Genomic DNA, 24,563 nt, shown 5'->3' with positions numbered 1-24,563 from the left:
CATCCGGTTCCCCATTACCCCCATTTGGCCCCCCAAGTCATTCCTCAGGTCTTCACTTGTCTGGACCATGAGCGCCTTTATTTGTTCCATAAATAGGCCCCAATCCATCGGCGGCGCTGCTACGGTCGCGGGCGCGGTGACCAGCGAGGCGCCATTTTGTGCGTTTGCTACCCTCGCTGCTTCGCTCTCCTCACGTCCCTCAATTTGGTCCTGGACCGACCCTGCCTCACTCTCCCCTACCGGACCCCAGCTGTCTTGGTCTGCCATAGCGCGACTTTCAAAATTCGGGTTTTTATTTTCGTAAAACAAATTCAAATTTCGCCGTTATAATTTCGCGCGGGAAACGCGCTCCGAATTGATTCTACTACAAATTTGGGCCTAATAAATGTAGTCCCGGGTTCGAATTCCACTCCTCGACACCAATTGTTACAGACGTGGCTTAGATGTTATTTACCGAGCGGTTTGGTATGACCACGTCTGCACAAGTTACCCGATTATACCCGAACGTTGACTAATCGCGCTACGCTAGGTCAATGAAGGAAAAGACACACGGCTGGGATTAAAATGACACGACACCATGGATACGGTTCTCAAGACCTCCGGAGGAGATTATATTCGTTCGGAAGGTCAGATTACAGGGACGAGAGGTACAGCATAGAAAGACAAGCACTTAGACACAATCTTATCTTAACCCCAACAGACGACAGATAAACGGGACAAAAGGCTGACTCACACGGGGATTGATGGCTAGGAAAGGCAGGATCGATGGCTCCAGGTGCACCTGGGCTCAGGGACAGAATCGACTCGGTCCGGTCCAGAGATGCGGGAGGTCTCACAGCCTTCGAGGTGGCGTCTTGTCGTCTCAAGCTGGGGGCGCATCTGACCTGACCTCACATCCGGTGAGTCGCTTCGTATATCCGGCGGGGAGTGACACGCCCTCGGCTCGTTAGCTCCGCCTCGTGGAATCGGCACGTTGCTTCTCATTGGGTGCGTGCGGGGGGTTTACCAGGCTCCGCCCTTGACGAGGAGCTGACAGCCAGCCCCTTCGTGGTAACCCCGTGGAGCGCATGGTCATGGCGGCTAACCGAGCTGGTGGGAGGACGCACACTCCCCCCGCGCGCCGTGGTTGTAGTTGTTGTTGTAGCTGTAGTTGTTGTTGTTGTTGTTGTTTGGGGAAGAAGATGGAAGGAGGTATGGGAATGGTCCTAAACTCACTACTGGTGCCATATAATCACATTCTGGTGCAACGAAGAGTCATAATTAATGGAAACGAGTCCTTAACTGACATAGACTAAGAATAACTAGCAAGATGTCCGAAAGTTGTCTACGTGTGATGCGGTGGACCTGGGCATGACACTTAATGGGGGAAAAAGGGGGAGGTCGGCTCTACTGATTGTTGTTTACAGACAATGGGACTAGGGAATGGGGGATTGGGGATAGTTGGGGAGTATTGGGGAAATAGGGGAATATTTACAAGCGGATATGGAGGCCAAATTCCATATTCGCAACATTGCACCCTTCTCTACCCTCGGGGCGTCCCGACCCGATAAATTTTTACCTACTTTAGTGTGGCACGCAATGTAGTTCCCTCTACTATTAACTCTACCCTGAGTGCGACAGTTTTACAGATATTCACAAATGAGTAAATATGTCCCCCTGCGACGTTGCACCCTTCTCCTCACAGAAACACACCCACAGGATAACCGAATCCGGAAAGAATCCTCAAACTAAACATACAGCCGGTAGGGAGCATTATTTACACAAGACTACGCTGATATTTACACTACGATCCAGGACCTGTTTTTGGAGGAACACATGCAGATGTTATGCATAGAGAGAGCACGCATGCTAGCATCGATACACCAACCCACGAGTGCTCTGTGGCCTACGGCCTTTAATAATGTGCAGAGCACCCCTTCCAAGCATCAAGCACCACCCCATCACACAGTGAGCACCATCCGGTGCACCAATAAAGTGTCTATAAATCATTGTGTGGTGTCGCAGCCGGCCGATGTTCTGCCGCTGGTCTTGCCTTCGTGTGGTGCACTTGGTGTTCTTGCCTCTTTCAAAAAATAAAGAAAGGCGCCAACCGCGTCCATTTCTATATTGTGGCCTTCAGTGGTGTCAACTAAAAGTGGTTCACCTGCATGGCATAGGTGCCACGTTGACCCATAGGTCCATCCACGGGTGGTGCTTGGCCGCAAAAGAGCTGCGGTCCATGGTGGGTGGCCACAAACATTGCGGTCCATATGGTGTATCGATCCAGGCAGCAAACAGCGAAAGTGCAGGCCCACAACTGCGAAGCCAGCACCTCTCTCTCCTCTCTCTCCACCCCAAAGCCAGATCCTCGGAGGTGGGAGACAAAAGAAGCAGACAAGTGAGTAAGGTGGTAAGGGCGCAAAAGTGCACGCAATACAAGGTGATGCACACTGGGGGCACATGGGAACCAGGTGAGACAGGTACGTTCCTACCGTACGCCCCCCCCTCCCCCCCACCAGGTAACCTACATGGCCCCTCCCTTACCCCTTACTGTATCCACAAAACACAACACTACCCATAAACATCTACTTTACAAATCAACAAACATCCCTACTGTCTTCCCCGTTCCTCCCATAAACCAAATTCGTCTTCTCTACCTCCTAACCAATCAAATTTGCTATTTCCAACTTTCCTCAAAATTTGCCATCTCCAACTCAACATCATAATTTGCCATCACCAATTCATCATCAGTCCCTCCTAGGGAGGGAGAGATGGAATCACCCCAATGTCTCATCCACGTCGTGATGCGTCTCACAAATCCTCACAGCAATTCTCATTTCCTGCACACAGAACAAAGAAAACACAGGTGTGGAGTCATCATCATCACCACAGGTAAGTGGCTGCGTATGGTGCGACAGGTTCATCAATCCTAACTATTTCCTAAATGACTTTAACAACTTTGCACTACCCGGGGTCTTTCTCCGGCCAAACCATTGGCCCTCTTACACTATGGGTTCTAAAAACCAATTCCCATTGGCCAAACTGTGGTGCTTTCCAATTTGGGGTCTCACTCCCCCGATTCATCTCTCGGTGCCCTCGCACAATTTCAGGGCTGCGACGTGTACCTCTCCCAGCGGGTCTACCCACCTGCACACCTCCACCACTGCAGTTGCCTCCGAGCTTACCTGCTCCTTACCCTAACCTAACTACCTGGGGAAGGCCCTCTGGCGCTCTCCCCACTCGGTGCCCTCTCTGGCACTGGGCTACCCGGGTCCATCCTCCGGATCCTCGGGCCCCATCCACAACTCTACCGGCTCCCAGAGCCCACCTGCGGCCTCACCTGGCCGACATCCTCACAGTGGTGGAGTGCCCAACCAACTACACACACTAACAGGCTACACGCCCAGCCATTTCCACAACACTAATGCACCCATTCACAATACCATTCTGTCACCCGCACCACAGATGCCAATATCCAACCACAATTTACCTATACCCTCTACCTAACACTTACACTACCCGCCCCGGGTACTCGTGAAAGGGGTCCACTCTTCCCCCATCCACACCTTCGCACCATGCACACCACTCCGTACCACTTACTCCAACTCTCTCCACACACCTGTACTTGCACACCTGTGCTCTCACACCTGGTGCCACCTGCACCCTTCTCTCCCCAAGCGCATTCGCGCTGATCCACAACTCTCACTACTCACACACTGCTCCACACACCTGTCCAGTTGCACACCTGTGCAATCACACCTGTTCAATTCTCACACACACGGCATCATCTCAGCTAACTACTCCCCTCTGAAACTTGCGCTTCCCAGTCGTCCCTTTAAACTATTGCGCTCCCTCGTCATTATCATCCACACTAATCTACCTGCGTCCCCACTACAGGTATCAGTCACTAACTAAACTTAACGTTACCTAATGTCATCTTCTAGGGCCCTATCAATATAACCTAACCCACCCGGGCTAGTTTTCACTGCCATACACCCCATAAACTATTGCTCCTTTGCCCCCACACATGGGAAGGGTGGCAGGGATGCCATCCCACCACATCGGGGGTCTCTCACTACCAATTTTGCACATCAAATTTCAACAAATCAAAAATTTGCCAATCACTACCCATCATCTGCCAATCACTACTGCCAATCCTTTGCCAATCATCAAATTTTGTTTTTCTCTAATTTTGGGGCCAAAACACTAACCTCATCACCCAGTCGACTCACTAATACCTCTCGGTGCGCCAATCCCTGTCCAAAGCCCGGCTTCGTAAAGCCAAGCCATGAATGCGGGTTGTTCTGTGCCAGCGGCTGGATACGTCCGGCACTCGGTACAGGGACGGGGGCTTACCCGGGCCGAGATCCCACGCACCACCTCGGCGTGGAGCCATCCCATGTCCCGATCTCGACCTGCCGGACTGCCTCAACAAAAAGTGGTCGCCATGACGACCCTTTCTATCGGGCTGCCCGCTCCGCCTAGTGGAGCACGGACGCGGCCGTTCAAAGCGAGGCCCAGCACGCACCGAGGGCCCGATTCGGCTATAAGTCGTTCTAAACTCTACCCCGTCTAACGTCGATGCTTCACCTGGACGCTTACACCCCGCAGCCCGTTCCTTGCTCACACATCCAGCCGTGCCCATGCTCCTCGTACCTTTCCTTACACACCCAGGTACACCCATTCCACTCACAGCCTTGGTCACACACCTGACCACCGAACACTTCGGCACACATTCGTTGGTAGCACACCTCACCAACACACCTCTTCGCACCCCCTCCTCGGTCACCTCCTCTGTGACAATCACAGGTGTGCTCTCATTCACACACCCAACCACGTGCCTCACTACCAACTCCAGCGTGCATTCCCACTCACGCTCTACCATTCCAGGTGTGCATCCTTCCATCCCAGGTGTACATCCTCGCTCACCTGTCACAACCAACTCACGCTCCTTGTCACTCTTACTACTCTCACCACCATTCTTGACAGCGCACTCACCCTTACTCTTGACAGCGCACTCTTTCCTCATGCACCTGTCCGTCACACACCTTTCTCGCGCACACTCTCCCGTTACACCCTCTGTAACACTCACCACAGGTGTGCATTCTTCCTTGCCTTTGACAGCGCACTCTTTCCTCATGCACCTGTCCGTCACACACCTCACCAATGGCCTCTCACGAACACCCGGGTCCATCTCGACCCCCAAGCTTCTTAAATCCCCTGGCGCATCATACGCACGACCATATTGGTCACCACTTACACCGGGTCCTCTTCCTCTTCGCTTCTCCTCCATCACCTGCGAATCCCTCATCCGGTTAATGAGCACATCATCACGATCCAAACACAGACTTTGGACCAATTCTTTTACTTCCTCCTTTATCTCTTTCTTATCCTCTCTCCGTCGCTTCTTAATTTCGCTCACCCCTTCTTCCACTTCTTCTAATTTCTGCTTCACCTCCTTCATCTCTTCGTGCGCCCCTCTAAGTTCTTCCTCTAACTCCACTTTATGTTTTTCTATGTGCTCCCGCACCTCCCGCTCTTTAACCTCCATCACCTCTACCACCTTGTCCATTTTCCTCGTCAGGTCCTCATTTACCGTCTGACACTCTTTTTTAATTACCCCTACGTCCTTTTTCATCTCCTTCTGTGTCGATTTTAAACCCTCTATTACCGCTGTGTTCTTCTTTACCTGGTCCGTTAGTTCTTTTTGTCCCTCTGTTAGCTGCTCCACCTCCTGCGTCAGGTCCTCTATTCCCCCTTGTAACTTTACAGTCCCCTTTCTCACCTCCTTCTCCATGTGCTCCTTACAGTGCCTCACCTCCTCGCGCACTCCTCCGACCTCCTCACTCACTCCTCTTCTGATCTCCTCTCCCATCACTTGCATCTCCTGCCCAGATGCCACCCTCATCTGCTCCATTTCCTCCCTGTGAGCATCCAATTTCGTTTCTACCCCCATTCTGACCCCCTCTATCTGCTGCCCCATTTGTTTAACTTCCCTTTCCGCTTGGTCCCTCATGTCCCTCAATTTGCCTTCCATACTGTTTTCTAACCCTATTAACCCATTTCTCACTCCCTCTATCTGATTCTCCTGGGCAGCCATTCTATTTTCTACCCCCATTAACCCATGTTTCACCCCTTCTATCCCATTGTCTAACCCCTCTAATTTCTTGTCTAATCCCTCACCGGTACCCCTCGCTTCGTCCCTCATTACCCCCATTTCGTTTCCCATTACCCCCATTTGGTTCCCCATTACCCCCAATTGCTCACTCTGAGCCTCCATCCGGTTCCCCATTACCCCCATTTGGCCCCCCAAGTCATTCCTCAGGTCTTCACTTGTCTGGACCATGAGCGCCTTTATTTGTTCCATAAATAGGCCCCAATCCATCGGCGGCGCTGCTACGGTCGCGGGCGCGGTGACCAGCGAGGCGCCATTTTGTGCGTTTGCTACCCTCGCTGCTTCGCTCTCCTCACGTCCCTCAATTTGGTCCTGGACCGACCCTGCCTCACTCTCCCCTACCGGACCCCAGCTGTCTTGGTCTGCCATAGCGCGACTTTCAAAATTCGGGTTTTTATTTTCGTAAAACAAATTCAAATTTCGCCGTTATAATTTCGCGCGGGAAACGCGCTCCGAATTGATTCTACTACAAATTTGGGCCTAATAAATGTAGTCCCGGGTTCGAATTCCACTCCTCGACACCAATTGTTACAGACGTGGCTTAGATGTTATTTACCGAGCGGTTTGGTATGACCACGTCTGCACAAGTTACCCGATTATACCCGAACGTTGACTAATCGCGCTATGCTAGGTCAATGAAGGAAAAGACACACGGCTGGGATTAAAATGACACGACACCATGGATACGGTTCTCAAGACCTCCGGAGGAGATTATATTCGTTCGGAAGGTCAGATTACAGGGACGAGAGGTACAGCATAGAAAGACAAGCACTTAGACACAATCTTATCTTAACCCCAACAGACGACAGATAAACGGGACAAAAGGCTGACTCACACGGGGATTGATGGCTAGGAAAGGCAGGATCGATGGCTCCAGGTGCACCTGGGCTCAGGGACAGAATCGACTCGGTCCGGTCCAGAGATGCGGGAGGTCTCACAGCCTTCGAGGTGGCGTCTTGTCGTCTCAAGCTGGGGGCGCATCTGACCTGACCTCACATCCGGTGAGTCGCTTCGTATATCCGGCGGGGAGTGACACGCCCTCGGCTCGTTAGCTCCGCCTCGTGGAATCGGCACGTTGCTTCTCATTGGGTGCGTGCGGGGGGTTTACCAGGCTCCGCCCTTGACGAGGAGCTGACAGCCAGCCCCTTCGTGGTAACCCCGTGGAGCGCATGGTCATGGCGGCTAACCGAGCTGGTGGGAGGACGCACACTCCCCCCGCGCGCCGTGGTTGTAGTTGTTGTTGTAGCTGTAGTTGTTGTTGTTGTTGTTGTTTGGGGAAGAAGATGGAAGGAGGTATGGGAATGGTCCTAAACTCACTACTGGTGCCATATAATCACATTCTGGTGCAACGAAGAGTCATAATTAATGGAAACGAGTCCTTAACTGACATAGACTAAGAATAACTAGCAAGATGTCCGAAAGTTGTCTACGTGTGATGCGGTGGACCTGGGCACGACACTTAATGGGGGAAAAAGGGGGAGGTCGGCTCTACTGATTGTTGTTTACAGACAATGGGACTAGGGAATGGGGGATTGGGGATAGTTGGGGAGTATTGGGGAAATAGGGGAATATTTACAAGCGGATATGGAGGCCAAATTCCATATTCGCAACATTGCACCCTTCTCTACCCTCGGGGCGTCCCGACCCGATAAATTTTTACCTACTTTAGTGTGGCACGCAATGTAGTTCCCTCTACTATTAACTCTACCCTGAGTGCGACAGTTTTACAGATATTCACAAATGAGTAAATATGTCCCCCTGCGACGTTGCACCCTTCTCCTCACAGAAACACACCCACAGGATAACCGAATCCGGAAAGAATCCTCAAACTAAACATACAGCCGGTAGGGAGCATTATTTACACAAGACTACGCTGATATTTACACTACGATCCAGGACCTGTTTTTGGAGGAACACATGCAGATGTTATGCATAGAGAGAGCACGCATGCTAGCATCGATACACCAACCCACGAGTGCTCTGTGGCCTACGGCCTTTAATAATGTGCAGAGCACCCCTTCCAAGCATCAAGCACCACCCCATCACACAGTGAGCACCATCCGGTGCACCAATAAAGTGTCTATAAATCATTGTGTGGTGTCGCAGCCGGCCGATGTTCTGCCGCTGGTCTTGCCTTCGTGTGGTGCACTTGGTGTTCTTGCCTCTTTCAAAAAATAAAGAAAGGCGCCAACCGCGTCCATTTCTATATTGTGGCCTTCAGTGGTGTCAACTAAAAGTGGTTCACCTGCATGGCATAGGTGCCACGTTGACCCATAGGTCCATCCACGGGTGGTGCTTGGCCGCAAAAGAGCTGCGGTCCATGGTGGGTGGCCACAAACATTGCGGTCCATATGGTGTATCGATCCAGGCAGCAAACAGCGAAAGTGCAGGCCCACAACTGCGAAGCCAGCACCTCTCTCTCCTCTCTCTCCACCCCAAAGCCAGATCCTCGGAGGTGGGAGACAAAAGAAGCAGACAAGTGAGTAAGGTGGTAAGGGCGCAAAAGTGCACGCAATACAAGGTGATGCACACTGGGGGCACATGGGAACCAGGTGAGACAGGTACGTTCCTACCGTACGCCCCCCCCTCCCCCCCACCAGGTAACCTACATGGCCCCTCCCTTACCCCTTACTGTATCCACAAAACACAACACTACCCATAAACATCTACTTTACAAATCAACAAACATCCCTACTGTCTTCCCCGTTCCTCCCATAAACCAAATTCGTCTTCTCTACCTCCTAACCAATCAAATTTGCTATTTCCAACTTTCCTCAAAATTTGCCATCTCCAACTCAACATCATAATTTGCCATCACCAATTCATCATCAGTCCCTCCTAGGGAGGGAGAGATGGAATCACCCCAATGTCTCATCCACGTCGTGATGCGTCTCACAAATCCTCACAGCAATTCTCATTTCCTGCACACAGAACAAAGAAAACACAGGTGTGGAGTCATCATCATCACCACAGGTAAGTGGCTGCGTATGGTGCGACAGGTTCATCAATCCTAACTATTTCCTAAATGACTTTAACAACTTTGCACTACCCGGGGTCTTTCTCCGGCCAAACCATTGGCCCTCTTACACTATGGGTTCTAAAAACCAATTCCCATTGGCCAAACTGTGGTGCTTTCCAATTTGGGGTCTCACTCCCCCGATTCATCTCTCGGTGCCCTCGCACAATTTCAGGGCTGCGACGTGTACCTCTCCCAGCGGGTCTACCCACCTGCACACCTCCACCACTGCAGTTGCCTCCGAGCTTACCTGCTCCTTACCCTAACCTAACTACCTGGGGAAGGCCCTCTGGCGCTCTCCCCACTCGGTGCCCTCTCTGGCACTGGGCTACCCGGGTCCATCCTCCGGATCCTCGGGCCCCATCCACAACTCTACCGGCTCCCAGAGCCCACCTGCGGCCTCACCTGGCCGACATCCTCACAGTGGTGGAGTGCCCAACCAACTACACACACTAACAGGCTACACGCCCAGCCATTTCCACAACACTAATGCACCCATTCACAATACCATTCTGTCACCCGCACCACAGATGCCAATATCCAACCACAATTTACCTATACCCTCTACCTAACACTTACACTACCCGCCCCGGGTACTCGTGAAAGGGGTCCACTCTTCCCCCATCCACACCTTCGCACCATGCACACCACTCCGTACCACTTACTCCAACTCTCTCCACACACCTGTACTTGCACACCTGTGCTCTCACACCTGGTGCCACCTGCACCCTTCTCTCCCCAAGCGCATTCGCGCTGATCCACAACTCTCACTACTCACACACTGCTCCACACACCTGTCCAGTTGCACACCTGTGCAATCACACCTGTTCAATTCTCACACACACGGCATCATCTCAGCTAACTACTCCCCTCTGAAACTTGCGCTTCCCAGTCGTCCCTTTAAACTATTGCGCTCCCTCGTCATTATCATCCACACTAATCTACCTGCGTCCCCACTACAGGTATCAGTCACTAACTAAACTTAACGTTACCTAATGTCATCTTCTAGGGCCCTATCAATATAACCTAACCCACCCGGGCTAGTTTTCACTGCCATACACCCCATAAACTATTGCTCCTTTGCCCCCACACATGGGAAGGGTGGCAGGGATGCCATCCCACCACATCGGGGGTCTCTCACTACCAATTTTGCACATCAAATTTCAACAAATCAAAAATTTGCCAATCACTACCCATCATCTGCCAATCACTACTGCCAATCCTTTGCCAATCATCAAATTTTGTTTTTCTCTAATTTTGGGGCCAAAACACTAACCTCATCACCCAGTCGACTCACTAATACCTCTCGGTGCGCCAATCCCTGTCCAAAGCCCGGCTTCGTAAAGCCAAGCCATGAATGCGGGTTGTTCTGTGCCAGCGGCTGGATACGTCCGGCACTCGGTACAGGGACGGGGGCTTACCCGGGCCGAGATCCCACGCACCACCTCGGCGTGGAGCCATCCCATGTCCCGATCTCGACCTGCCGGACTGCCTCAACAAAAAGTGGTCGCCATGACGACCCTTTCTATCGGGCTGCCCGCTCCGCCTAGTGGAGCACGGACGCGGCCGTTCAAAGCGAGGCCCAGCACGCACCGAGGGCCCGATTCGGCTATAAGTCGTTCTAAACTCTACCCCGTCTAACGTCGATGCTTCACCTGGACGCTTACACCCCGCAGCCCGTTCCTTGCTCACACATCCAGCCGTGCCCATGCTCCTCGTACCTTTCCTTACACACCCAGGTACACCCATTCCACTCACAGCCTTGGTCACACACCTGACCACCGAACACTTCGGCACACATTCGTTGGTAGCACACCTCACCAACACACCTCTTCGCACCCCCTCCTCGGTCACCTCCTCTGTGACAATCACAGGTGTGCTCTCATTCACACACCCAACCACGTGCCTCACTACCAACTCCAGCGTGCATTCCCACTCACGCTCTACCATTCCAGGTGTGCATCCTTCCATCCCAGGTGTACATCCTCGCTCACCTGTCACAACCAACTCACGCTCCTTGTCACTCTTACTACTCTCACCACCATTCTTGACAGCGCACTCACCCTTACTCTTGACAGCGCACTCTTTCCTCATGCACCTGTCCGTCACACACCTTTCTCGCGCACACTCTCCCGTTACACCCTCTGTAACACTCACCACAGGTGTGCATTCTTCCTTGCCTTTGACAGCGCACTCTTTCCTCATGCACCTGTCCGTCACACACCTCACCAATGGCCTCTCACGAACACCCGGGTCCATCTCGACCCCCAAGCTTCTTAAATCCCCTGGCGCATCATACGCACGACCATATTGGTCACCACTTACACCGGGTCCTCTTCCTCTTCGCTTCTCCTCCATCACCTGCGAATCCCTCATCCGGTTAATGAGCACATCATCACGATCCAAACACAGACTTTGGACCAATTCTTTTACTTCCTCCTTTATCTCTTTCTTATCCTCTCTCCGTCGCTTCTTAATTTCGCTCACCCCTTCTTCCACTTCTTCTAATTTCTGCTTCACCTCCTTCATCTCTTCGTGCGCCCCTCTAAGTTCTTCCTCTAACTCCACTTTATGTTTTTCTATGTGCTCCCGCACCTCCCGCTCTTTAACCTCCATCACCTCTACCACCTTGTCCATTTTCCTCGTCAGGTCCTCATTTACCGTCTGACACTCTTTTTTAATTACCCCTACGTCCTTTTTCATCTCCTTCTGTGTCGATTTTAAACCCTCTATTACCGCTGTGTTCTTCTTTACCTGGTCCGTTAGTTCTTTTTGTCCCTCTGTTAGCTGCTCCACCTCCTGCGTCAGGTCCTCTATTCCCCCTTGTAACTTTACAGTCCCCTTTCTCACCTCCTTCTCCATGTGCTCCTTACAGTGCCTCACCTCCTCGCGCACTCCTCCGACCTCCTCACTCACTCCTCTTCTGATCTCCTCTCCCATCACTTGCATCTCCTGCCCAGATGCCACCCTCATCTGCTCCATTTCCTCCCTGTGAGCATCCAATTTCGTTTCTACCCCCATTCTGACCCCCTCTATCTGCTGCCCCATTTGTTTAACTTCCCTTTCCGCTTGGTCCCTCATGTCCCTCAATTTGCCTTCCATACTGTTTTCTAACCCTATTAACCCATTTCTCACTCCCTCTATCTGATTCTCCTGGGCAGCCATTCTATTTTCTACCCCCATTAACCCATGTTTCACCCCTTCTATCCCATTGTCTAACCCCTCTAATTTCTTGTCTAATCCCTCACCGGTACCCCTCGCTTCGTCCCTCATTACCCCCATTTCGTTTCCCATTACCCCCATTTGGTTCCCCATTACCCCCAATTGCTCACTCTGAGCCTCCATCCGGTTCCCCATTACCCCCATTTGGCCCCCCAAGTCATTCCTCAGGTCTTCACTTGTCTGGACCATGAGCGCCTTTATTTGTTCCATAAATAGGCCCCAATCCATCGGCGGCGCTGCTACGGTCGCGGGCGCGGTGACCAGCGAGGCGCCATTTTGTGCGTTTGCTACCCTCGCTGCTTCGCTCTCCTCACGTCCCTCAATTTGGTCCTGGACCGACCCTGCCTCACTCTCCCCTACCGGACCCCAGCTGTCTTGGTCTGCCATAGCGCGACTTTCAAAATTCGGGTTTTTATTTTCGTAAAACAAATTCAAATTTCGCCGTTATAATTTCGCGCGGGAAACGCGCTCCGAATTGATTCTACTACAAATTTGGGCCTAATAAATGTAGTCCCGGGTTCGAATTCCACTCCTCGACACCAATTGTTACAGACGTGGCTTAGATGTTATTTACCGAGCGGTTTGGTATGACCACGTCTGCACAAGTTACCCGATTATACCCGAACGTTGACTAATCGCGCTACGCTAGGTCAATGAAGGAAAAGACACACGGCTGGGATTAAAATGACACGACACCATGGATACGGTTCTCAAGACCTCCGGAGGAGATTATATTCGTTCGGAAGGTCAGATTACAGGGACGAGAGGTACAGCATAGAAAGACAAGCACTTAGACACAATCTTATCTTAACCCCAACAGACGACAGATAAACGGGACAAAAGGCTGACTCACACGGGGATTGATGGCTAGGAAAGGCAGGATCGATGGCTCCAGGTGCACCTGGGCTCAGGGACAGAATCGACTCGGTCCGGTCCAGAGATGCGGGAGGTCTCACAGCCTTCGAGGTGGCGTCTTGTCGTCTCAAGCTGGGGGCGCATCTGACCTGACCTCACATCCGGTGAGTCGCTTCGTATATCCGGCGGGGAGTGACACGCCCTCGGCTCGTTAGCTCCGCCTCGTGGAATCGGCACGTTGCTTCTCATTGGGTGCGTGCGGGGGGTTTACCAGGCTCCGCCCTTGACGAGGAGCTGACAGCCAGCCCCTTCGTGGTAACCCCGTGGAGCGCATGGTCATGGCGGCTAACCGAGCTGGTGGGAGGACGCACACTCCCCCCGCGCGCCGTGGTTGTAGTTGTTGTTGTAGCTGTAGTTGTTGTTGTTGTTGTTGTTTGGGGAAGAAGATGGAAGGAGGTATGGGAATGGTCCTAAACTCACTACTGGTGCCATATAATCACATTCTGGTGCAACGAAGAGTCATAATTAATGGAAACGAGTCCTTAACTGACATAGACTAAGAATAACTAGCAAGATGTCCGAAAGTTGTCTACGTGTGATGCGGTGGACCTGGGCACGACACTTAATGGGGGAAAAAGGGGGAGGTCGGCTCTACTGATTGTTGTTTACAGACAATGGGACTAGGGAATGGGGGATTGGGGATAGTTGGGGAGTATTGGGGAAATAGGGGAATATTTACAAGCGGATATGGAGGCCAAATTCCATATTCGCAACATTGCACCCTTCTCTACCCTCGGGGCGTCCCGACCCGATAAATTTTTACCTACTTTAGTGTGGCACGCAATGTAGTTCCCTCTACTATTAACTCTACCCTGAGTGCGACAGTTTTACAGATATTCACAAATGAGTAAATATGTCCCCCTGCGACGTTGCACCCTTCTCCTCACAGAAACACACCCACAGGATAACCGAATCCGGAAAGAATCCTCAAACTAAACATACAGCCGGTAGGGAGCATTATTTACACAAGACTACGCTGATATTTACACTACGATCCAGGACCTGTTTTTGGAGGAACACATGCAGATGTTATGCATAGAGAGAGCACGCATGCTAGCATCGATACACCAACCCACGAGTGCTCTGTGGCCTACGGCCTTTAATAATGTGCAGAGCACCCCTTCCAAGCATCAAGCACCACCCCATCACACAGTGAGCACCATCCGGTGCACCAATAAAGTGTCTATAAATCATTGTGTGGTGTCGCAGCCGGCCGATGTTCTGCCGCTGGTCTTGCCTTCGTGTGGTGCACTTGGTGTTCTTGCCTCTTTCAAAAAATAAAGAAAGGCGCCAACCGCGTCCATTTCTATATTGTGGCCTTCAGTGGTGTCAACTAAAAGTGGTTCACCTGCATGGCATAGGTGCCACGTTGACCCATAGGTCCATCCACGGGTGGTGCTTGGCCGCAAAAGAGCTGCGGTCCATGGTGGGTGGCCACAAACATTGCGGTCCATATGGTGTATCGATCCAGGCAGCAAACAGCGAAAGTGCAGGCCCACAACTGCGAAGCCAGCACCTCTCTCTCCTCTCTCTCCACCCCAAAGCCAGATCCTCGGAGGTGGGAGACAAAAGAAGCAGACAAGTGAGTAAGGTGGTAAGGGCGCAAAAGTGCACGCAATACAAGGTGATGCACACTGGGGGCACATGGGAACCAGGTGAGACAGGTACGTTCCTACCGTACGCCCCCCCCTCCCCCCCACCAGGTAACCTACATGGCCCCTCCCTTACCCCTTACTGTATCCACAAAACACAACACTACCCATAAACATCTACTTTACAAATCAACAAACATCCCTACTGTCTTCCCCGTTCCTCCCATAAACCAAATTCGTCTTCTCTACCTCCTAACCAATCAAATTTGCTATTTCCAACTTTCCTCAAAATTTGCCATCTCCAACTCAACATCATAATTTGCCATCACCAATTCATCATCAGTCCCTCCTAGGGAGGGAGAGATGGAATCACCCCAATGTCTCATCCACGTCGTGATGCGTCTCACAAATCCTCACAGCAATTCTCATTTCCTGCACACAGAACAAAGAAAACACAGGTGTGGAGTCATCATCATCACCACAGGTAAGTGGCTGCGTATGGTGCGACAGGTTCATCAATCCTAACTATTTCCTAAATGACTTTAACAACTTTGCACTACCCGGGGTCTTTCTCCGGCCAAACCATTGGCCCTCTTACACTATGGGTTCTAAAAACCAATTCCCATTGGCCAAACTGTGGTGCTTTCCAATTTGGGGTCTCACTCCCCCGATTCATCTCTCGGTGCCCTCGCACAATTTCAGGGCTGCGACGTGTACCTCTCCCAGCGGGTCTACCCACCTGCACACCTCCACCACTGCAGTTGCCTCCGAGCTTACCTGCTCCTTACCCTAACCTAACTACCTGGGGAAGGCCCTCTGGCGCTCTCCCCACTCGGTGCCCTCTCTGGCACTGGGCTACCCGGGTCCATCCTCCGGATCCTCGGGCCCCATCCACAACTCTACCGGCTCCCAGAGCCCACCTGCGGCCTCACCTGGCCGACATCCTCACAGTGGTGGAGTGCCCAACCAACTACACACACTAACAGGCTACACGCCCAGCCATTTCCACAACACTAATGCACCCATTCACAATACCATTCTGTCACCCGCACCACAGATGCCAATATCCAACCACAATTTACCTATACCCTCTACCTAACACTTACACTACCCGCCCCGGGTACTCGTGAAAGGGGTCCACTCTTCCCCCATCCACACCTTCGCACCATGCACACCACTCCGTACCACTTACTCCAACTCTCTCCACACACCTGTACTTGCACACCTGTGCTCTCACACCTGGTGCCACCTGCACCCTTCTCTCCCCAAGCGCATTCGCGCTGATCCACAACTCTCACTACTCACACACTGCTCCACACACCTGTCCAGTTGCACACCTGTGCAATCACACCTGTTCAATTCTCACACACACGGCATCATCTCAGCTAACTACTCCCCTCTGAAACTTGCGCTTCCCAGTCGTCCCTTTAAACTATTGCGCTCCCTCGTCATTATCATCCACACTAATCTACCTGCGTCCCCACTACAGGTATCAGTCACTAACTAAACTTAACGTTACCTAATGTCATCTTCTAGGGCCCTATCAATATAACCTAACCCACCCGGGCTAGTTTTCACTGCCATACACCCCATAAACTATTGCTCCTTTGCCCCCACACATGGGAAGGGTGGCAGGGATGCCATCCCACCACATCGGGGGTCTCTCACTACCAATTTTGCACATCAAATTTCAACAAATCAAAAATTTGCCAATCACTACCCATCATCTGCCAATCACTACTGCCAATCCTTTGCCAATCATCAAATTTTGTTTTTCTCTAATTTTGGGGCCAAAACACTAACCTCATCACCCAGTCGACTCACTAATACCTCTCGGTGCGCCAATCCCTGTCCAAAGCCCGGCTTCGTAAAGCCAAGCCATGAATGCGGGTTGTTCTGTGCCAGCGGCTGGATACGTCCGGCACTCGGTACAGGGACGGGGGCTTACCCGGGCCGAGATCCCACGCACCACCTCGGCGTGGAGCCATCCCATGTCCCGATCTCGACCTGCCGGACTGCCTCAACAAAAAGTGGTCGCCATGACGACCCTTTCTATCGGGCTGCCCGCTCCGCCTAGTGGAGCACGGACGCGGCCGTTCAAAGCGAGGCCCAGCACGCACCGAGGGCCCGATTCGGCTATAAGTCGTTCTAAACTCTACCCCGTCTAACGTCGATGCTTCACCTGGACGCTTACACCCCGCAGCCCGTTCCTTGCTCACACATCCAGCCGTGCCCATGCTCCTCGTACCTTTCCTTACACACCCAGGTACACCCATTCCACTCACAGCCTTGGTCACACACCTGACCACCGAACACTTCGGCACACATTCGTTGGTAGCACACCTCACCAACACACCTCTTCGCACCCCCTCCTCGGTCACCTCCTCTGTGACAATCACAGGTGTGCTCTCATTCACACACCCAACCACGTGCCTCACTACCAACTCCAGCGTGCATTCCCACTCACGCTCTACCATTCCAGGTGTGCATCCTTCCATCCCAGGTGTACATCCTCGCTCACCTGTCACAACCAACTCACGCTCCTTGTCACTCTTACTACTCTCACCACCATTCTTGACAGCGCACTCACCCTTACTCTTGACAGCGCACTCTTTCCTCATGCACCTGTCCGTCACACACCTTTCTCGCGCACACTCTCCCGTTACACCCTCTGTAACACTCACCACAGGTGTGCATTCTTCCTTGCCTTTGACAGCGCACTCTTTCCTCATGCACCTGTCCGTCACACACCTCACCAATGGCCTCTCACGAACACCCGGGTCCATCTCGACCCCCAAGCTTCTTAAATCCCCTGGCGCATCATACGCACGACCATATTGGTCACCACTTACACCGGGTCCTCTTCCTCTTCGCTTCTCCTCCATCACCTGCGAATCCCTCATCCGGTTAATGAGCACATCATCACGATCCAAACACAGACTTTGGACCAATTCTTTTACTTCCTCCTTTATCTCTTTCTTATCCTCTCTCCGTCGCTTCTTAATTTCGCTCACCCCTTCTTCCACTTCTTCTAATTTCTGCTTCACCTCCTTCATCTCTTCGTGCGCCCCTCTAAGTTCTTCCTCTAACTCCACTTTATGTTTTTCTATGTGCTCCCGCACCTCCCGCTCTTTAACCTCCATCACCTCTACCACCTTGTCCATTTTCCTCGTCAGGTCCTCATTTACCGTCTGACACTCTTTTTTAATTACCCCTACGTCCTTTTTCATCTCCTTCTGTGTCGATTTTAAACCCTCTATTACCGCTGTGTTCTTCTTTACCTGGTCCGTTAGTTCTTTTTGTCCCTCTGTTAGCTGCTCCACCTCCTGCGTCAGGTCCTCTATTCCCCCTTGTAACTTTACAGTCCCCTTTCTCACCTCCTTCTCCATGTGCTCCTTACAGTGCCTCACCTCCTCGCGCACTCCTCCGACCTCCTCACTCACTCCTCTTCTGATCTCCTCTCCCATCACTTGCATCTCCTGCCCAGATGCCACCCTCATCTGCTCCATTTCCTCCCTGTGAGCATCCAATTTCGTTTCTACCCCCATTCTGACCCCCTCTATCTGCTGCCCCATTTGTTTAACTTCCCTTTCCGCTTGGTCCCTCATGTCCCTCAATTTGCCTTCCATACTGTTTTCTAACCCTATTAACCCATTTCTCACTCCCTCTATCTGATTCTCCTGGGCAGCCATTCTATTTTCTACCCCCATTAACCCATGTTTCACCCCTTCTATCCCATTGTCTAACCCCTCTAATTTCTTGTCTAATCCCTCACCGGTACCCCTCGCTTCGTCCCTCATTACCCCCATTTCGTTTCCCATTACCCCCATTTGGTTCCCCATTACCCCCAATTGCTCACTCTGAGCCTCCATCCGGTTCCCCATTACCCCCATTTGGCCCCCCAAGTCATTCCTCAGGTCTTCACTTGTCTGGACCATGAGCGCCTTTATTTGTTCCATAAATAGGCCCCAATCCATCGGCGGCGCTGCTACGGTCGCGGGCGCGGTGACCAGCGAGGCGCCATTTTGTGCGTTTGCTACCCTCGCTGCTTCGCTCTCCTCACGTCCCTCAATTTGGTCCTGGACCGACCCTGCCTCACTCTCCCCTACCGGACCCCAGCTGTCTTGGTCTGCCATAGCGCGACTTTCAAAATTCGGGTTTTTATTTTCGTAAAACAAATTCAAATTTCGCCGTTATAATTTCGCGCGGGAAACGCGCTCCGAATTGATTCTACTACAAATTTGGGCCTAATAAATGTAGTCCCGGGTTCGAATTCCACTCCTCGACACCAATTGTTACAGACGTGGCTTAGATGTTATTTACCGAGCGGTTTGGTATGACCACGTCTGCACAAGTTACCCGATTATACCCGAACGTTGACTAATCGCGCTACGCTAGGTCAATGAAGGAAAAGACACACGGCTGGGATTAAAATGACACGACACCATGGATACGGTTCTCAAGACCTCCGGAGGAGATTATATTCGTTCGGAAGGTCAGATTACAGGGACGAGAGGTACAGCATAGAAAGACAAGCACTTAGACACAATCTTATCTTAACCCCAACAGACGACAGATAAACGGGACAAAAGGCTGACTCACACGGGGATTGATGGCTAGGAAAGGCAGGATCGATGGCTCCAGGTGCACCTGGGCTCAGGGACAGAATCGACTCGGTCCGGTCCAGAGATGCGGGAGGTCTCACAGCCTTCGAGGTGGCGTCTTGTCGTCTCAAGCTGGGGGCGCATCTGACCTGACCTCACATCCGGTGAGTCGCTTCGTATATCCGGCGGGGAGTGACACGCCCTCGGCTCGTTAGCTCCGCCTCGTGGAATCGGCACGTTGCTTCTCATTGGGTGCGTGCGGGGGGTTTACCAGGCTCCGCCCTTGACGAGGAGCTGACAGCCAGCCCCTTCGTGGTAACCCCGTGGAGCGCATGGTCATGGCGGCTAACCGAGCTGGTGGGAGGACGCACACTCCCCCCGCGCGCCGTGGTTGTAGTTGTTGTTGTAGCTGTAGTTGTTGTTGTTGTTGTTGTTTGGGGAAGAAGATGGAAGGAGGTATGGGAATGGTCCTAAACTCACTACTGGTGCCATATAATCACATTCTGGTGCAACGAAGAGTCATAATTAATGGAAACGAGTCCTTAACTGACATAGACTAAGAATAACTAGCAAGATGTCCGAAAGTTGTCTACGTGTGATGCGGTGGACCTGGGCACGACATTTAATGGGGGAAAAAGGGGGAGGTCGGCTCTACTGATTGTTGTTTACAGACAATGGGACTAGGGAATGGGGGATTGGGGATAGTTGGGGAGTATTGGGGAAATAGGGGAATATTTACAAGCGGATATGGAGGCCAAATTCCATATTCGCAACAGTATTTTATAACAATGTCTGTATTTTCTAACAATGTGTGTATTTTATAACAATGTGGGTATTTTATAACAATGTGTGTATTTTATAACAATGTGTGTATTTTATAACAATGTGTGTATTTTATAACAATGTGTGTATTTTATAACAATGTGTGTATTTTATAGCAATGTGTGTATTTTATAACAATGTGTGTATTTTGTAACAATGTGTGTATTTTGTAACAATGTTTGTATTTTGTAATTATGTGTGTATTTTATATTTCAGGGGGCGTGTTCATTGGTCGTGTTTGAAAGGGGCGTGTTCATTGGTCGTGTTTGAAAGGGGCGTGTTCAATGATGCATATTAAGGGATGTGGTTTTACTTTTCAGTTAAATTCCTTTAGATACGAAGGATTCACCGAAATAATCAAAGTAAGTTTTGTTTTGTATTGTTTGTTTATTCAGCAAATCAATTATTAATTTCCAGATGAGTCTATTATTGAACTTGTATTTCATTTGGATACAACCTACATCACACAAGTAAACATTTATTGGTAAAATAATCATATTTTCAATTGTTTTGCTCAAAGTAAAAGAAGAAGAACACGACCTCGGCTATGGAGATGGACCTTGGGTGGGTTACCATCGCTCTCAGCATTGGATTCGTGGTGTTACTCGTGAGGTCACTCCTCGGCGATGGTTCGTCATCTCGTACCCGCTTCCCACCTGGACCCCAGGGTCTCCCCTTGGTTGGCAACCTCTTGCAGGTTGACCTCTATAATCTGCCATCTTCTCTGATGGAGGTATGTTACTTTAGTCACCTAATTACAAAGTTTGTTTAACTGATTTGATGCTGTGTGCTCTTCATGAAGCAGGTCTATGTCCGATCCTAGAATATATAGCTCCACCTTTCGTATGAAACTTTCACCCATGTATGTTATTCCTCATCAATGTTTGGTTTGTAATTCATTATGTCGTGGTTTTGAGTTCTTAAAGATATCCTCCATAGTTAAAGCAGTTGTTTCATAGATATTGCTTAGTTTAACTGTCTAAAGTCCATGTTGATAGATCTGTGTTGTGATTGTGTGGTTAGAAATTCCAAAGTTTCTACCTTTGATTACTAATGAGTACATTTTAAATAGATACAAATGGGTTTGTTTACTTATGACCCAGGTAGACTCATCTTGTAAATATTTTCATGTGTTTGTTTGTGTATTCTTTTATTCGTCTTTCATGGCTGAAACGTAGCAACTAGATGGCCGAAATTTTGGTTTTAGTTATTTCAGAATATGGGCAAGTTTTAAAGCAACCACCTCCTCCTCAACACCACTCCTCCACCCTTCCCACATAATTCCCCTACCACCACGTAATTCCCCTGCCCCACATTCTCTTTCTTGATGTTTGTGTAACTCTGCAAATCATCGTAAAAAACCAGCTGAGCCAATCTCTTCCAAATTTTCCAAACGTGCATGCCGGGGGTACCTAGGGTCATGTCATGGACACACAAAAACTAGACTAGCACTCCGTAGAGCGCATACCTCTGCCAGTCTCAACAGTTTATGTTTTATATCCCACTGATAGGCCTGATCTGGATTCGGGACTGAATCAAAATCTAATGGCTTGTTCTGGTCGCTTAACCAAATGATTCACCAAGTTTTGTTATAATCCATCCATAACTTTTCGAAATATCATGCTATATATCGTATATATTGTTGCGGATCTCCGCGCCGGCAGTTTCCCCTTACCAAGGGGGGATTAGTCCCCTTGTCTTTGACTAGCCGACGGGACCCGAGGCCTATGACGTCCTTTCTGGGCAGTATTAAATAGGGTTGTAGGACCAGATTCGCTATTGCCTAAGTACTAACACTACCCTGAAACGAAGAGACAAGCCTCGCCCGAATCACGGGTGTTGGTGGATACGCTGAGCGGTAGCGAACCTGTGACCCGAGCCGTTATCAAGGACTAGATCCCGATCCGAGCGGTTCTTAATCGTGCCACGCTTACCCAATGGAGGAAATCACTGAAACGGTCGAATTTGGAAGAAAGGAATAACACGATTTATTTACACTTTGTACAATAATCAGAAGAAGAAAACACAGTGCAGCCTTAAACAGTCTTATACTTATCCCAAGACAAACGGGCCCGTTCACACACAGACACTCACACGGGGATGCAGGCAAACAGGTTGATGGTCCAGGGATGGCGTCCAGGCAGCTCGCTCTCCGGTCCCCAACTCGCACCGCAAAGCAGATGAAACAGACGGCAGGAGCTCTCCGCGTGTCATTGGCGTGCATGGGATTATTACGGGGCGAACGGTAGGGCTGGTTTTGGCGGTTACACTTGCGGCTCCAGCCGCATACGTAATAAGCGAATCGTTCAAAATGCGCTCACAATGCGCTTCTCAATCAAGGGTCTCGACAAATCCTTCCGATATTGTCGTGAGCACGCTGGTCCTGTGAATACAGTTCTCTTGAACAAGTTCTAACAAGCACCTCTCCCTTCTCAACTCCGGGTCAGTCCTGCCAACTCACGAGCGCCTCTCCCTTCTCATAACTCAGGTCAGTCCTGTTCAAGGGCTTTGTGCAGCGACTTATATAGCCCTGCCCAGCGAACCCTCTGGAACTTACTAGACGTGTCTTGCCACGCCCTATCACGCCATGCCCTCTCAGCCCTGGTTGGCTGGAAGCCCTTACTGTCATTGCCTTCTGATGCGCTGCTTGTCGCGGCCACACCTCGACGCTCGCGCTCCTCCCTCTTCTTAGGCCTACCTCATGTTACCCGACTAGTTTCGAGCAAAACCAAGGGCAGCGAATACTGCTGACAGCCAAAGCGTAACAAACTTGAGGGATGCCAAATGGGGTGCGGGATCGATTATGCCCATGATGTAATTGGAGGGTGGCCGCAAAATGAAATTACCTAAGCTCATTTCTTTACACAACGCAGATATTACTAGGGAAATGGCCTACTCTTACACATACTATGACATAACTAATACTCTAAGTGGGCCTACGTGTTGCTTGTGGACTAACTATGGGGGGCAAACCTTTAACCTTTAATGATGTCATATATACAATCTCAAAACCGCAACAATATATATATATATCTATCTATATATATATATACAGTCACGTGAAAAAGTAAGTACACCCCATGTAAAGTTTTGGCTTTTTCAACATATTTCAACATACAGCTATTTGATCTTCATTTCAACAATATAGAAAGATAACGGTGATATAATATAACAAATATCATGAAACATTTACATTTTGTAGTCTATTGTATAATTTAAATAAACATAAATGCAAATTTCGCAAGTGGAAAAAGTAAGTACACCCTTGGCTCTAATAGGTGGTATTGCCCCCTTTGGCAGAAACAACCTCAAGTAGGCGTTTCTTATAACTGTCTACCAGTCTCTGACATCGACTGGGAGAAATTTTTTGCCCACTCCTCTATGCAGAATTCTTTCAGCTGTGCATTGTTTGAGGGGTTTCTTGCATGCACAGCTCATTTCAAATCCCCCCCACAACATCTCAATGGGATTTAGATACGGGCTTTGACTTGGCCATTCCAGAACCCTCCATTTCTTTCTTTTCAGCCATTCCTTGGTGGATTTACTGGTATGTTTAGGGTCATTATCATGTTGCAAGGTCCACCTTCGGTTGAGCTTCAACTTCCCGACAGATGGCCTCACATTATCCTCAAGCACCCTCTGGTACAATGAACAATTCATAGTGGATTCTATGATGGTGAGCTGCCCAGGCCCTGATGCAGCAAAGCTGCCCCAAACCATAATATTTCCACCACCATGCTTTACAGTTGGTATAAGGTTCTTGTGGTCAAATGCTGTCTTTGGTTTTCGCCAAACATGCCTTCTGGTACTGTGGCCAAATAGCTCTACCTTTGACTCATCTGTCCAGAGCACATTGTTCCAGAAGTGCTGGCCTTTGCCTCGGTGTTCATTGGCAAACTTTAGTCTTGCCCTGATGTTCTTTCTGGACAGCAAAGGTTTCCTCCTGGCACACCTCCCATGTAGATCAAATTTGTGCAGCCTCTTTCTAATGGTAGACTCGTGCACTTTAACATCAACAGTGGCAAGAGCTACAGGTCGGTCCTGTGATGACATTATGGGGTTCTTAGAGACTTCTTTCAGCATCTTGCGGTCTGCTCTCAGGCTGAACTTGCTGGGGCGGCCTGGCCTGAACAAGTTGGCAGTTGTTTGGAATCTTTTCCACTTGTAGATGATCTTCCGGACAGTCGAATGATTGATTTCAAATTGTTTGGAGATCTTTTTAAATCCCTTCCCAGACT

At 50.4% G+C, this 24,563-nt stretch overlaps 1 protein-coding gene across 1 annotated transcript in view; it reads left to right on the top strand.

Annotated features, from left to right (window-relative positions):
• Positions 1-20,602: 20,602 nt before the first annotated feature.
• Positions 20,603-24,563, top strand: part of LOC137434355 (cytochrome P450 2C5-like) — a 62,713-nt gene continuing 58,752 nt past the window's right edge. Inside the window, exons 1-2 of the mRNA XM_068127266.2 lie at positions 20,603-20,687; positions 20,846-21,058. Coding sequence (XP_067983367.2) covers positions 20,873-21,058 — 186 coding nt within the window. The 5' untranslated portion in view covers positions 20,603-20,687; positions 20,846-20,872. The remainder of the gene's footprint in view (positions 20,688-20,845; positions 21,059-24,563) is intronic.

The sequence above is a fragment of the Myxine glutinosa genome, chromosome 10 (genome assembly GCF_964187855.1).
Source record: "Myxine glutinosa chromosome 10, kmMyxGlut1.1, whole genome shotgun sequence".
Classification (NCBI taxonomy): Eukaryota; Metazoa; Chordata; class Myxini; order Myxiniformes; family Myxinidae; genus Myxine; species Myxine glutinosa.
This window is presented reverse-complemented; position numbering and strand designations above follow the sequence as displayed.